This window comes from Ostrea edulis, chromosome 10, assembly GCF_947568905.1.
Source record: "Ostrea edulis chromosome 10, xbOstEdul1.1, whole genome shotgun sequence".
In the NCBI taxonomy this organism is placed as follows: domain Eukaryota; kingdom Metazoa; phylum Mollusca; class Bivalvia; order Ostreida; family Ostreidae; genus Ostrea; species Ostrea edulis.
The window spans coordinates 38,223,538-38,240,034 of NC_079173.1; the positions used below are offsets into that span (position 1 = coordinate 38,223,538).

A 16,497-nucleotide genomic window follows, 5' to 3' on the forward strand; every position below is an offset into this window, starting at 1 on the left:
CCCCCCCCCTAATTCAAATTCATTCACGGTGCATTATAAGGAATCTCAATGAGTACGAGTTCATTTTTAAACTGATTAATCAACACCATCAATTAACCCGTCCTCCGTAACATTAATTAAGTCAATTATTATCACATCGCGCATTGTGTATCAAATTATGCGTAATAATTCGCTCCCGAATTAAGTTATTAAATAACTAGCCATAAAAAATGGATATGTGATTTGCAATATATTCAATACATTTGTAGCTTTAGTTTAGTAGTTTAGGTAAAGCTTTAGTGCCTGCGATCGGGAGATGATAAACAAAATACCCCCATTAAAGATTTACGTAGGAGTTAAAATAGATATACATGTATATGGAATCTGTTAAATTTCTCACATAATTACATAAAGGTTTTGACGTTTGCATAGAAATAGGGAACTACAGACTAAATCATTTAAAACTGAGTATTAAAAATAAGACGATGAATGTGCACTTATAGAAATAAAAAGCATAGACCGTAAACGAAACCTTTGACGTTATTATAATGTTAGTATACCCACGCAGTATCCGGGTCATTTGATCAAAATTGTAACAACCACCAAGCATGGTAAGTCGATTTATCCCTCTCTTCTCAATCTAATACATGTAACATAAAGATTTAACAGATATTTCCGTTCGTTGTATATCTAAAGGAAATATAGATATTAAAATGTGTTTTATATTATTTGTCGTAATGCGCATCTGGTGCATTAAAATTGGTACCGTACAAGTTTTACATTACGACCCCTGGGTCGAGGCCTCTGCGGGTGGACTGTTAGTCCCCAAGGGTCTCTACAGACCAGTAGCTAAGTACTTCGTTACTAGCTTGAAAATACGGATGTATATTTAATTGCTAGGATAAAATTTAGAAATTCATTTCAAAATGAAGGATTATCTCCCTCATCCTTGGACGAATTTGGCTCCAGTTTTTGGCACTCTAGTTTTCCTTTTAGCTCTAACAAGTTTATTGTTATTTCGAATTTCCAAAATGTCGACTTGAGCATCACTGAAGAGACATTATTTGTCGAAATGCGCATCTGGTGCATCAAAATTGGTACCGTATAAGTTTTACGGAGTTGGCGGTCGATATACTACTGTAGGAGAATGTGCATGGTGCGCGGTGTTGTTAAATTTTCCTATAATCTGGCGACCGTCATATCCCCAATAAACACCTCAGAAACACATTCTAATGTTTACAAAACAGTAAAGTGACTCAGATGAGTGCAGAGGTCCATTTAATTTAATCGTTCAGAATCTAAAGCTGTGTCATTTGTCTTTTAGAGTTGTACAACCCATAAAATTATCAAATCATGCACATCACAATATACTACGTGTTCTTTTATCTATCATGTTGTTTTAACGTCCATTAGATTGGACGGTTTACTCATATAAGAGACGTTTTACTCGTATAATAGACGTTTTACTCGTATAATAGACGTTTTACTCATATAAGAGACGTTTTACTCGTATAAGATTGTCATTTTAACCTATGTATGGCGCCCTGGCCGAAGCAGTGAGAGTTTTTTATCATGTCACGGGACCTCTGTCTTTAGAGTCATGTGATTTATACTTCTAATGATGGTTGTTTGGTGAAGGAATATTCAACAGATCAACCTATAGTTAACTAGTCTCGTGCAACGAGACACTCGGCTACCTCTTTAAATCTCCGTTAAGCCGCTTGTTGGAGATTTACGGGGATAGCCGAGTGTCTGGTTACACGAGACAAATAGTAAACGTTTTACGTTTGATTAGTCTGGATCATCCCGACGTTTGTGTATACGCCCTGTGGGGAGTCGGACACAAACGACGGAATGATCCAGACTAACGTTTGATGCGACACCGGAAATCGGGATTCGAACCCGAAACAACCCGAAAGTCCAACCAACCGGGTTATTTGTGAATTCCGAATATTCTAGGTATTGATCTCACATTGTATAAATGGAAACATAAGGTAATTTGCATACTGTGGAAGCATTTAAATTCGTGGATTTATTTTCAAAGGCGTGTTTCTCACCTGTCAAAGGAGAGTAAGATTTAGAAGTTCATAGATCAATCAGGCCTGGAGGTTATAAAACTTTTACCGAACTCATACTCAAACTCAACCATGTTTGTTTTGAGTACAATTCTGAGATATAGCTTTGAAACATACTCGAAAAATCTTGAGCATGTATTCCATTTGAGTATGAGAATAATTTCATAAGTTTCATACCCTTCACTTTTGAGTATGAGTAAGATTTAGAGCACGGAGTTCAAGTTTGAGTATGAAAACGTGCTCAAAAAAGTTTAATAACCCCCAGGTCTGATTATATACCACATGGGCTATCAGATGACACCTTTGAATTTCCCCGAGAACGAAAAGAATGTTGGGTGCCGATTTTCCTCCTGTAAATTGGCAGACTTGCATGTATATATAAGACGTATTTTAAGGTTTATCAAAGACAGAATATTAGTGTACGTAGGTATTACAAATTTAATGTAAATTCACAAATTCAGTTAATTAATTTTGACAATATGGAACTTTAAGACTATTGTTGTGTTTGGTCCTTGTCAATAGAGAACCAGTTTCGTGATGTTACAAGTCATTGGTTTATTGACCCTCGCCGTCACCACCTGCCTGGGGGCCACCGAGGGTCTGTCTAAAGAAGAGAGAGACCAGTTCTACAACAGCAATGAATACGGAGGGATGGTCAGCCTCACAGAACACGACTCTTAGTAAGAGTATGATGTGGTCAATTGTGATTTAAAGTTTCTATGGAATTATTTCCCTAACATTATGAGATTGTGTTTTCGTTTATTTTATATGCTGAATTTTGAAAAGGTTTGCGTAGATTATATTTATTTATTCATTTTTTTTTCTTTTTTGCGAAAATAGTTGCATTCATTAATGTGTTTCAATATCAACTATATTGCTATATGACATGCAGTAAGGATTTCAGATGTCGAACCTGAAAAAAATGACATTTGACGCCGTGAGCCCTATATCTCGATCGGGTAATCGGAGTATGAAACATGTACAAAAGTATTTTATCCAATGACATGTTGTATTGGTGAATTTTATCGTTATCCAATGACAGGTTGTATTGGTGAATTTTATCCAATGACAGGTAGTATTGGTAAATTTTATCCAATGACAGGTTTGTATTGGTGAATTTTATCCAATGACAGGTTGTATTGGTGAATTTTATCCAATGACAGGTTGTATTGGTGAATTTTATCCAATGACAGGTTGTATTGGTGAATTTTATCGTTATCCAATGACAGGTTGTATTGGTGAATTTTATCCAATGACAGGTTGTATTGGTGAATTTTATCCAATGACAGATTGTATTGGTGAATTTTATCGTTATCCAATGACAGATTGTATTGGTGAATTTTATCCAATGACAGGTTGTATTGGTGAATTTTATCCAATGACAGATTGTATTGGTGAATTTTATCCAATGACAGGTTGTATTGGTGAATTTTATCCAATGACAGGTATTGGTGAATTTTATCGTTATAACGACCATAAAATTTGCGAAATGTTGACTTGTTGAAACCCCTGTAACAACCTGCCTCGATTTAAAAACTGACCATACGCAGAACAAGCTCTTGCGTATCGACTCGATCGAGAGGCATAAACAACATATGCAGGGGATAATGAAATATTGCTACATAAATTTTAGAATGCGATGAAGTTGACGATGGAGACACTGAAGTCATTCTGTTTGTCATAGAAGTAAGAATCACGGGTCTTTCGGACATTACCTTAGAGATCCCGTGTCGCGGCAGGCGCCGGCACGTTAAAGAACCCTCATTGTTTTGCCCCTAAGTGCTAATTCAAGCATGCTGGGTCTAGATCTGCAGTATTTTGGTCTGCACAGTAACCTGATTAACGTAGAATATATAAAGTGATATACAAGTCATGTACTTTGTGCAGAGTAAGTGTCACATCAGTGATCAAAATTAAACCTGCAATGAAATGAGGCTATAAATAAGTAATTTGTCGAAAAATAAATTCAAGAAAAGGAAGTTTAACCGATGAATCGTTGAAACTGCTATTGTCAAACATGATACAGCAGAGAACCATTAACACAACAGTCAAATTACGTCACAATTCCAAATCGCGGGCTCATGTCTACCGTGCCTCTGATTTAAGGACGCTTTGTAAAATGTGTGTTTCAGTTATGTCGTTGAATCAAACGGACTTCCAGACCATGATACACAACAAAAAAATAAGAATGCGGCCGAAGCCCAAAACTTCCGGTTCACGTTTAACAAAGAGATAGATTTTGCCTGCACTCCCGGAAGTCTTCCGAAGGGACCGATTGCAATCACCAAAACTGGTGTCGCCATCTACAACCCTCTCAGCAGTACTGACGAAAATGCTGGTATGAAATGATTGTAATGTAATGATTCATAAGCTACCGAATAATTCAGAGAAACACGTTAAAATGGTTAATTCTATTTGAATTAATTATCCCAAGTATTCAATTGTATAATGCTTCTCCAAACAGAAGATAAAGCCTTCGTAATTATGCATACATTATCCGTTGCAATGGTCAACCTAGCTGACTGGCGTGTATCTTTTATGCCAATATTCATTTTGTATAGTGGATGGCGACGGGGCGGAGAGATTCGACCGATGTCATGGTCACTCTGACAGAAAAGGCATATATCACTACCACCAATCACCAGGGGCAGATAACTGTGGCGTCACGTTCACAGCAGAGCCAGACCAATTTATCGGTAAGACCTTTATTGATTAAACAAATTAAGTAAAAATAAAAATAAGTATGGACGGTCAAAAAGTAACCAACTACTGGCCGTGCAAGAGCGCGGTCTGTTCTGATACGGGGTTTCAAGCTGTATATACATGTATATGCGTGTCTGCGGAATTAATGTTTTCGTTTCTGCGGGATTTAAATGTGAATGTATTTTATTTTTTATCTAATTCCAAAACTAAAGTAATACATGTTAAATAGGGATTGAAGCTCTCGTTAATATTAGTCTCTGAGTGTGATTGATGTTTACAAAGAAGCAATTTCAGAAGACATTTCAAATTAACCTAAATATTTTTTATATCGGCATCAGTAAATATTACATTTTTACTTAACATAACTCATTGGCTTTGTTCACAAATCTTTTATTACTCGCTTTAGAACTTCATCTCATAATTTGAATGTTGAAGTTAGAAGATATAATGATATAGTCAGAGAGCGACGGTTATGTACGGTACTGTTTGTGAGCTAAGTGATGTAGAGGATGAGTTCCACTTTATTTTAAAATATCTTCTTTATTCTAACTTGAGAAAAACATTTCTAGAAATCCTATACCCCGAAGATTATTAAATACGGAAATTATCAATATCCCAGGATAGGCCATTTTTCATGGTTCGTGGGTCATGTTCTTTTATTATGCAGTATCCAGTGTTTTCAAACCGATTAAACTACTCGGTGTTAAAAATACTGAAGAACTGATTAATTTTAGAAAATTTTACAGTATGCAACTAAACTACAAAATTCTCAATGGTGTGATAGCATTTGTTCAATCTAAATTGTACATCTTAGTAACATTGTTGTCTACTCATTCTCCACAATGCCATTTTTGTTTGTTTGTATAATTATATTTATGTATATGATATTCAATGAGCCTCTGGCTTATGGTAATAAAGACTCAGGATAAGGTTGATTGATTGATTGATTGTTTTCCGACACACTCAACAATTTTTCAGTTAGCTGGTGGCGCCCAGTTTTTATTGGTGGAAGAGAGAGGTGAGAGGCCGTGTGATTTTGAGCACGATGCTCTAACCACTCGGCCAATCAGAATAAGAGTTGTATAACCTCTCGGAATAAACCAAACGTTCTAACATAAACATTACAGTTATCGTGCCTTTGTTTTGGGTTCAGTTTATTTAATTTATTACTGTATATCTATTCATTCATGAAATACAAAAAGGATGTGTAGTGTTTTGTGGATTCAAGGCTATTTTGTGGATACTAGTAAAACGTTCAAGTGATCTTGGGGTGGTGAGAAGGGTGGCGTATAGATAGGTGAAAACTCCAAACATATATACACACCTTTTAAAACAGTTATCCTGCGTAAAACTTTCTACTAACTAATATTGCTTACTATAGCGACGAAGATATTTTAATCAAAGTATGACTTTACAATTAACTCTTCGACCTGAAAGGATGTACCAAATGCATATCGGTAGTGTCGTCTGATATAAAAACTGGAATGATTTATTTCATTTCCTGCGGTCTGATATCTTTAGCGTTTGGATAAACATCTGGGTAAGGATGCAAGAACCCTGTAAGTTAGCGAATCAGGTAACAGGCTGCTGTGACGTCACTGGTTGTATATTCCACTTTTTGTAATCGGAGTTCCGGTGCCGTAACAGAGAACCCCACTCCACCCCACCTATAGTAACCTCTGGAAGGATGAACCTGGGCTACATACTCCCTCCCGGAAAAAACGGACCAGGTTATATTCTCTCAATGATCTTCCCTAGACCATTTTTAGATTCTTTTATGAATGAAAAGGGGTGCTGCGTGTGCGTGAATTGGGTTTATGAATGGAGAGATGGCGCTGCATGTGTAAAGGTTTTAGAAAACGATCTTCTTTTCAAAAGTTTATTGATAATCAGATCTATTGATTACGAAACTGTTTTGATACAGACAGATTCACCTGACAATATCGTTGCAGAACTTCTGAAATACATGTACCACGCTTCATTTATTTTCCAGGTGTTGCCCTAGACGGTTTCCCTATCTACGGGCCTTACGCCTCCGACAAAGGAGGAGAAGCCTTGACCTCAGCTGACCTTGACGTGTGTCATGGCCGTATGTTGGATGGGAAATACCGATATCACTTGACCTCTGACTTTCCTTACGTATTGGGATGCTACTGGGGAGCTGGTGCGAAAGACAACTCTCCGAGAGTGTCGTATACTTGTGACCCGGAAGTCGGCACAGGTAAGAGGAAACAGCAGAGCTATGGAACGTCACGTGACAAATATTTCATAGACTTACACAGACCGCAGTGTACCAAGACTTTGTGTATGCGAGAGCAAGTGGGTGTTGCTAAAACGGAAAGGAAATTTAAGAATTAAAATAGTTGATATACATTGTAGCTAAGATAACACAGATAATCGCAAATTTGCTTTACTTTGATTCAAATCATCGCAGCAGTACGATGGAGCAATAGGGTTTCATATAAGGCCTTTCAGAGATATAGTCTGAAAACGAAAGTATGATATAGTCTGAAAACGGAAGTGTGACAGACAGAGTAACGACTGGACAGACAGACCCAGAGTAATATCCCCCGGAGGTGAACAAATTCTATATAAGAATAGTATATCCACGAAAATTTATCACAATGAAAATAAACGATACCACGCTCTGATTATTTCACGACAACAGGGAATGCTCGCCCTTTAAAGATCATGTCTTTAACCGATTTCAAATTTATGCACACAGAAACTGCTTAGCAATTATACTTACGAATAACCGATTGACAGAGGACGTTATAATAGTTAGCAATAGTACCAAGTCGTTTTGTATTTAATTTAAAACAATGAAATATATGTAAAGGAAATATATGGTCGGTGCATCCAGAACTTGGGGGTGGATTCCTACCTTCCGATGTGACTATGAATTGAATTTGAGGGTACGTGGCGTAGTTCTCTGGTTTATTAGCACTGCCAAACTAACAATATAATGTTTTAGATTTTGGTTAATATTCATTTAGTCTACATATATTCATGAACATTTATTGTACAAGTGTACAGATATTTAGAAGAACACCCCCACCCCCCATAATCTAAGTTGAAACATTTTCTTTTGAAACAATGGGATGTCTTGATTATACATAACATAAGTTTGTCATTTGTTCTTCTTAAGTTTACATTCTGGGTAATATTTCTTTCTATGATCACGAAATGTGCGTTCGCTATTATTTGCAGACCTACCAGATTTGGGATACTTATGCAGTAACGTTGAACAAAGAAACGTGGACGCTGTCGTCTGTAACGAATATCCTGGAACAGCGGAAGTGACGACAAACGAAGATGAAATGGAGGCTCGCAACATGGTTACGTCGCCCCCTATGGCAGCGCCAACTAAACATACTAAACGCCCACATCCCAAAACTGGAGAACTCAAACTCCGAGAATACACGCCCAGCCCCCTCCGGGGAAAAAATGGAGGACTCAGACTCCGAGAATACACACCCAGCCCCCTCCGAGAGAAAAAGGGAGGACTCAGACTCCGAGAATACACACCCAGCCCCCTCCGAGAGAAAAAGGGAGGACTCATACTCCGAGAATACACGCCCAGGCCCCTCCGAGAGAAAAATGGAGGACCCAAACTCCGAGAATATACCCCCAGCCCCCTCCGAGAGAAAAATGGAGGACCCAAACTCCGAGAATACACGCCCAGCCCCCTTAGAGAGGCATACCTCAAACGGTGGCTTAAAGATCTTCTGGAACGATCTACTTGAAGACATTGGTCGACTATTGGTATATGATTAAAGATAAAATGAAATTTTTGAATGTAGAAATATCTAGAACGGACACGTTTCTTCGTTGTATTTGAATACCACACATCAAACTGTAACACACGAGTTATCTGTCTTTACTGTAACACACGAATTATCTGTCTTTACTGTAACACGCGAGTTATCTGTCTTTACTGTAACACACGATTTTTCTGTCTTTACTGTAACACACGAGTTATCTGTCTTTGGGATCTTAAATCAAATGGTCATAATTCAGGATTATGTTGTAATTACTTATTAGCTACTGAGTGAGACTACTTCCACATGTAATAACAGACAGAGACAAGTTTTCATTGTTCAAATACAGAATATGCTATAAATAAATTGTTAAATACATATCAAATTGACTTCTAAAATAAAATGCATCATTATAGATACATGTATTTTCGAATGAAATGCAGCTGCAGATATCTTGAAGAGAGAAACATTCATGATGAGGTAAGTGCGATAATGAATTCATGCAGACAGTACCTCGCCAGGATGATTTTAAGCGACCTTACATTGATTTATGCATGTACTACCTAACCTTGTGACCTTCATATTTCTTAATGACCTTGATAAACAAAATTGTACGAATAATCGAGTATATAGACTTGTACTGTCATCATTAGGACAGTGGTTGATCTCGGAGCTCCCAAAGATGCCCTCACAATCATTAAAGAAGAGTCTTACCTATTCTACCAAATAAAAAGTCAAATATTATTTCCCCGATAAGTTCATGGAGCATATAGGGAGCAATACATCTAATCCTTCTGTAGACAATCCGGATATAGGGAGCATTACAACTATTCTTTCTTTAGACAATCCGGATCTGACGATGCAACAGTAGAGACAATTTTCATTACCATATATTTACATAAACTGAATCTTTTCTCTTATATTTCTATTGAAATTGACATTACTTTCACCTGCAACAATGAATGCATGTTTGTTGCAAACTAGTTCGGCCCGGGTTTTTATATTAGTACCACCTGTCTGTGTAATCATTACCAAATATGGAGCGTCATCAAGGTCAACGGGTGCATCGGGTGTTCCATTTAACGTAACGAATGGGTCAACCATATGATATTTTAGTACTTTTAAGTCTAGTTTATATTCTAAAACAATGCATAAAACTATAAACAATGAAATGTCTTTCTTTGTTGTTTCCTTGGGTGATGAAGGTAGCAATCATTGCAGAAAAAAAAATACATAACCCGCTTACGCGGATTATGATTTTTTTATGCAAAGCTATATGTACCTTCATCACCCGAGGAAACAACGAGGAGAGCATTTTATTGTTTAAGTATTTAGACTTGACAGACAATAAATGACCACTCGGGCAAAATCAGAAATGAGAAACTTCAAACGTCCTGTGCCACAGCATACGCCAGAAATGGTGTAAATCAAATGTGGATTCTTAAAAAAAACCCTTTAGTAAATTAGAAATCGCAAAACCTTTTCGTATCAGCAACATCAATGCAACACTTTACACCACATTTCTCATGATAAATTAAAGACTAGACTTTTTGACATCATAGACAAGTTGTTTCTTCAACAAAACTGGAAAAAGGAAATGTTCATATCTAGTGACCAGTCATCCAAAAAATTAACATCACTCTGATTCCACGCACAAGTACTCTGAAATTAATATAAAAATATGCTGGAGTTCCTCATTGACAATATCGTTGTAGTCTTTGGTGACCAGGTCTTCCAACAGTCTGTTGGAATTTTCATGGGTACGAATAATGATCCTTTGTTAGTTGACCTGTTTTTATATTCTTATGAAGGAGAGTTTATTCAAAAGCTTCTAGATAAGAAGAAAATCATCTTGCTGCTGCCTTCAACACATTTTGATGCACGACGACGTTTTATCAATTAACAGTGCTAATTTTCATTCATATGTCGATTTCGTTACGTTCCTGTGAATTCGAGATAAAAGACAGCACAGAGTCCTCCACATCTGCTTTCTTACTTAGATATTTTATTGAAAATGGATATTAACGGCAACCTAACAACTTAATTTATGACAAACGAGATGATTTCAGCTTCTCCATCACCTGCATATGGTGTATATATATCTCTCAACTGATTCGATATACAAGAGCTTGTTCTGCGTGTGATCATGTTTTTAATCGAGACAGGCAACTGACAAGCATTTTGATGTTACAAGGAAGTTTATGTTACAGGGGTTTCAACAGTCTCGTTGAAAGTCATCATTTCGCAAATCGTATGGTCGTTATAATGATCCAGTTTGCCAATACAACCTACCATTGGGTCAAATGATGTCTGGCATGTTTCTTACCGATTGTTAGTCTGTTCTTGGCACAATGATTTATCTACGGATTACTCCGTTTACCTGATCAAGATAGAGGGCTCACTGCAGGTGTGACTGGTCGACAGGGGATGCTTTCTCCTTCTTGACACCTGTTATGAAAGCCTCGTCTGGTATAATGTATAAAGTATAATGGAAGCCGTGAATTTACATGAAATTCAATATTCAAACCCATTCAAACAATTATTTATTTAATTATTTAATTAATTAATTCAAACAATTATTTTTTAAATAAACTGAAATGACTTCATCCAAAATATTTAACTAAAATATTTGTGGTGATATTTGTTCACATACATGTAGACATTATTGTTTTAAAAATTATACGAGCATGGAAATGAACGGAGTTCGATTTGACTGGCTACCAAACATGGCTACGTCAACAAACGAAATCATTTGAAGCTGTGAGTTTTCAGGTCACATGGGGCTTTGATGAATGTGTAGAAGTATGTTTTGACACAAGTATAGTGGGAAAACATGTAAGGAATCTTTATACATGTATTAGATTTATGAAACAACGAAGCAATATTTATAATGCAACGATGTAAGTCCTCAACTGTGCACATTTTTTTTTCTGCGCCGTAAATCGAAAGTTTTTGTAAGGGGTGGATTTAAAAGGTATCTGGTCTGTCCCAATATTTTGCCAGAGAGCTACAGATCTGCAGCTAATCTGCACGTTGACTGTGTGTGATGTCATAGTTGTTTCAGGTCACAGTAAGAGACAAGAGAAATTTTCATGAAAACAATTCCAGTGAAAAACACCGAGCACTCTTCTTCAGATCGTTTGAATTACTTTCTGTCATTATTATAATTGTCTTCCTATAAATATCAAAATGGATTGGTAGTTGAATGGTAAATCAGCTCGGTAAAAAAACCCAGGTTTGATAGGAAAAGTTTGGCTTTTTCGCATTGAGATAGTCACGCAATAATAGTAGACTGTAGTAAGTATGACATACAATCACATCAATTATAATAGATTATAATAGGTTAAGCTTAGGAATAGGTGCGATAGATAATTATGGATTGTTAGAATATAATTTACAAGGACATCGATTTTATGCTAAACAGAAAACACCAACTCTCGTCGTGTAATTATAATATGATTCTTGTTTATAAAGAAAGAATCATTATATGTATACACCGGTACGTCATTGAAATCTTGTTTACACTAAGTCGAAAATTCATAAGCATAATTTTCCCTCTAAACATGGCGACAAAAGTACATGTAGCTTTTAATTTATCGGAAGAAGAAAATACTAGCTGTTTCTTGCGTATAATGGTTGGAATTTGGATCCAGATAGAGGAAGAACGAATTATTTGTTGGGACAGTTATGAAAGATACTGTTGGAAAATCCACTGTCCTGACTGTTTTGTAGGTCATACGCCATGGACGTGTCACACAGACAACTTTGATGGCCAGAAAATTCTGGTGTGCCGTCCAGAATTTTTTTTTCAAACAGAAGAATAAGTATTAGCAGTTTTGGAATATGGTGTGTCACCGTGGGGCTTGGGGCGAGGAATGGTACATAGCCAGACAATCCACTGCAATACGCAGGAACTCCCGCCTGAAACTTTATGTCTGACAGCCACACTTCTAGAGCTAGACCTGTACTCATCATTATGAGTAGAGGACGAAATTAGCCGTGGGTATCGGACGATGGCAGCAAAATGGATACAAGAAAATTTATGCAGTAACTATGATTGGGACAAAGAATATTCTGCCTAATTATTCAATGGCTAACGTCCTCATTTATACAAAATAAATTTAGATCTGATTATCAATATTTCGATTAGGCTTCACAAGAGAAATGACTACTCTGAATTTATCAATCTTACAAAAACGCACAGGTCATGCAGGTACCACAGATAACATCCTGTATATTCAGGGATGTATACACATGCTAGCATGGTTTCCTCGGGGCTTCACACCTGCCTAAAATTAATTCCTAACTTACCATAGGAAAACCAACCTAATCTTGGAATATCTTTGTCGTTGATTTCTGCTGAGATTATAAATGGTTTATTCTGACCCACAACAAAACTGAGGGCTAGTTCGGGATTAAGAAGTACCGGTATATAACATTTTTCAAGTCGTTTGATTTATTAAATTTCATAGCCAACTAAAAATCAACATGTCTTCGTTCACATATTTTCTTGCTTCGCCGAATGTTAAGGATGAGTTGATTAGGTTAGCTGTAGAAGTCTAGTTAGAGATTAAAACGTCCATGAAAAACAAAAAAATTCGATTCAAGAACAGAAAGGAGCGGGTTGCTTTAGAATAAATAAATAAAATAAATATTTATTCGGTATATACATACATACATAAATACCAAAGATTACTCATGAAAGCTTGAAAGCTTATTTCCAAGGGGTCCTTTGATGCACGAATGTTTGCGCTAGGGGGTCATTTATAAGGGTTACACAAAGTACCATATTTTGAAAAATGACAACTATTATTAATATTATTATCATAACAGGTTGTTGGTCAGGTGTCATTGGTGTTCCCTTACATAGAATTTATCTGAAATGTTCAGATTTAATTACTGGATCAGCTAAACTCATGATGTCCCTACGACATATCACTGGAGCTACTAGTGAACAACACGCCATACTTCATCCGAGGGCCGGTGTCAGGTGGTTGACATTTTTGCATAAGAATCCCGTCTTTGGTGTAGAAGCACTCACCGACCTTGGCGGTCTCTTCTGGCGGAAGTATTTGAACTTTATCAGGGTCCTTGTTTTACTCGGACAATAACTGTTCTCGACTGAGGGGGTCCTTGCCCTGGACGACCTGCATATTAATGTGATCATCATCATCACTGGTTTTCAGTGGAGACTCATTGTTATGTAGGGGATGCTTACTCCTCCTAGGCACTTGATCCTACTTCTGGTGTGTCCAGGGGTCCGTGTTTGCCCAGCTATCTATTTTGTATTGCCTATAGGAGTTATGAGATTGATCACTGTTCGTTATCTTCACCTTTATAGGAGTTATGAGATTGATCACTGTTCGTTATCTTCACCTTTCATTAGGAGTTATGAGATTGATCACTGTTCGTTATCTTCACCTTTACAGGAGTTATGAGATTGATCACTGTTCGTTATCTTCACCTTTCATTAGGAGTTATGAGATTGATCACTGTTCGTTATCTTCACCTTTATAGGAGTTACGAGATTGATCACTGTTCGTTATCTTCACCTTTCATTAGGAGTTATGAGATTGATCACTGTTCGTTATCTTCACCTTTCATTAGGAGTTATGAGATTGATCACTGTTCGTTATCTTCATCTTTATAGGAGTTATGAGATTGATCACTGTTCGTTATCTTCACCTTTCATTAGGAGTTATGAGATTGATCACTGTCCGTTACCTTCACCTCTATAGGAGTTATGAGATTGATCACTGTTCGTTATCTTCACCTTTTATTAGGAGTTATGAGATTGATCACTGTTCGATATCTTCACTTCTATAGGAGTTATGAGATTGATCACTGTTCGTTATCTTCACCTTTCATTAGGAGTTGTGAGATGGATCATTGTTCGTTATCTTCACCTTTCATATACATGTAGCTGTCTGTTTTCATGCCATCAAGACCAAACAGGAGACTATCATCACTTAAGTCAATTTCATGAGATGAACCAGTCGTGTTAAGAGGTTGAACATTGTCATCCTCGATATCCTTTCTTCTGCTTATCGTTCTAGTAACAGCATAGATTGGATTTAAGTCATCGTCTTTATCATCGGACGCAACATTGGAAGTGTTTTTCTCAGAAACTATGGGATCTTGTACAACTTTTCCACCAGCTAAATTATTGCCTAACGACAAGTAAACTCCTTGAACAGGAAGAGTAGGTTGATCCAGTAATCAAATCTGAACATTTCAGATAAATTCTATGTAAGGGAACACCAATGACGCCTGACCAACAACCTGTTATAATAATAACATTAATAATAGTTGTCATTTTTCAAAAATGGTATTTAAATTGTGTAACCAACTTCTCTCACAGCCTTTACTTTACATATTTCAGACTCCACTTTCCTCCCTTTTAAATGACTCCTAGCGCAAACATTCGTGCATCAAAGGACCCCTTGGAAATAAGCTTTCGAGCTTTCATGGGTAATCTTTGGTATGTATGTATGTATATACCGAATAAATATTTATTTATTTGTTCTAAAGCAACGCGGTCATTTCTGTTCTTGAATCGAATTTTTTGGTTTTTCATGGACGTTTTAATCTCTAACTAGACTTTCACAGCTAATCTAATCAACTCATCATTTTTCACGACACACTCATGTCAGGTCCATTAGATTTCCACTTGTAACGGAGTTTTGAGTCATGTTATTGGCCAAAGTTGAGAAAGGATGTTTCTGAAGTTTGCAAGTCGTGTCATAATTGCGGGATAGTAGGTACATGTAATTCCATCTGCCCCTGTCTAACATATTCCTGCTTTTGAAGAACTTTCGAGTGTTAGTTGGTTGTGTAGGACCTTTGCCTAAGGCTAGGTCAGGGAACCAGCTGTATTTACTTATACTGTTATGTGTACGTCCACCCGAGTCCCTGAAGCTGAACCTATAGGATACCATAGCCAAGGCTGCTGACAAATTATTCAGTTGTGTAGGAGTACCTAATGCTATTCAGTCCGATCAAGGTTCGAATTTAACGTTGGGGTAATTTCAAAGGTCAAGCATGAGTTAGGTTTTAGACAGTTTATCATCCCGAGTCTCATGGGGCTCTTGAACGTTTTCATCAGACCCTTAAAGCTATGATGGAGATATATTGTTTTCAATATGATAAAGACTGGGATGAAGGGGTTCATCTTGGTTTATTAGCTGCAAGAGAAGCAGTTAAAGAGTCTCTTGGATTAGTGTTTATATATCTCAACTGATCCGATATGCAAGAGCTTGTTCTGCGTATAGTCAGTTTTTAAATCGAAGTAACTACTGACAAACAAGTTGATTGTACAGGGGGTTTGAATAGTCTCGATTGAAGTAAGCATTTCGCAAATTCTATGGTCATATAACGATCTAGTTCGTCAATACAACCTATCATTGGGTCAAATGTTGTCTGTCGTGTTTCATACCGATTCATAGCCGTTCTTGGCACACTGATTATGACTGCGGATAACTCCGTTTACCTGATCAAGATATAGGTCTCACGGCGACAGGGGATGCTTACTCCTCCTAGGCACCCGATCCCACTTCTGGTGTGTCCAGGGGTCCGTGTTTGTCCAACTATCTATTTTGTATTGCTTGTCGGAGTTATGAGATTGATCACTGTTTGTTATCTTCACCTTTCATTTGGCCATACAGTTAGCTTTGCAACATTTTGATGTTTATTTGAATGTTACTGTATATCCAAGTCTTGTTTTTACGGATCAGAACACTCTCACTTTTTGCATATTAAATGTCAACAAGAATCAAAGACTCACAAGATGGAGTTTATCATTACAAGGGTATGATATTGATTTCAAACATATCAAAGGTGAATACATGTACAATGTTATTGCAGATGCCTTATCCAGAGTGTGATGAGTGTGTTGTGATGAGTGTGTTGTGTTTTGTTGCTTCAATTTGATGTAAATGTATATTATGCATTCAGGTTTTGAAGAATTGCGTTTTCATTGT

General features: G+C 37.0%; 1 protein-coding gene across 3 annotated transcripts; it reads left to right on the forward strand.

Moving 5' to 3' along the window:
* Positions 1–499: 499 nt before the first annotated feature.
* LOC125666006 (uncharacterized) lies at positions 500–8,900 on the forward strand. 3 transcript variants are annotated; one of them, XM_048899076.2, is made up of 6 exons: positions 500–590; positions 2,577–2,734; positions 4,187–4,392; positions 4,616–4,750; positions 6,751–6,978; positions 7,968–8,900. In XM_048899076.2, exons 1-6 carry the CDS (start codon positions 588–590, stop codon positions 8,501–8,503), a joined length of 1,266 nt encoding a protein of 421 aa, XP_048755033.2. In that variant the 5' UTR covers positions 500–587; the 3' UTR covers positions 8,504–8,900. The 3 variants fall into 3 exon arrangements, with proteins under 3 accessions (XP_048755033.2, XP_048755035.2, XP_048755034.2); XM_048899078.2 differs by lacking the exon at positions 500–590 and adding an exon at positions 1,799–1,938; XM_048899077.2 differs by lacking the exon at positions 500–590 and adding an exon at positions 1,825–1,973.
* The last annotated feature ends 7,597 nt before the right edge of the window (positions 8,901–16,497 follow it).

Excerpts from the sequence above, each read along its gene's own strand:
- LOC125666006 (XM_048899076.2), top strand. Across the intron at positions 2,735-4,186 it reads CTCACAGAACACGACTCTTA|TTATGTCGTTGAATCAAACG; the intron begins GTAAGAGTATGA and ends TGTGTGTTTCAG. Across the intron at positions 4,751-6,750 it reads AGAGCCAGACCAATTTATCG|GTGTTGCCCTAGACGGTTTC; the intron begins GTAAGACCTTTA and ends TTTATTTTCCAG.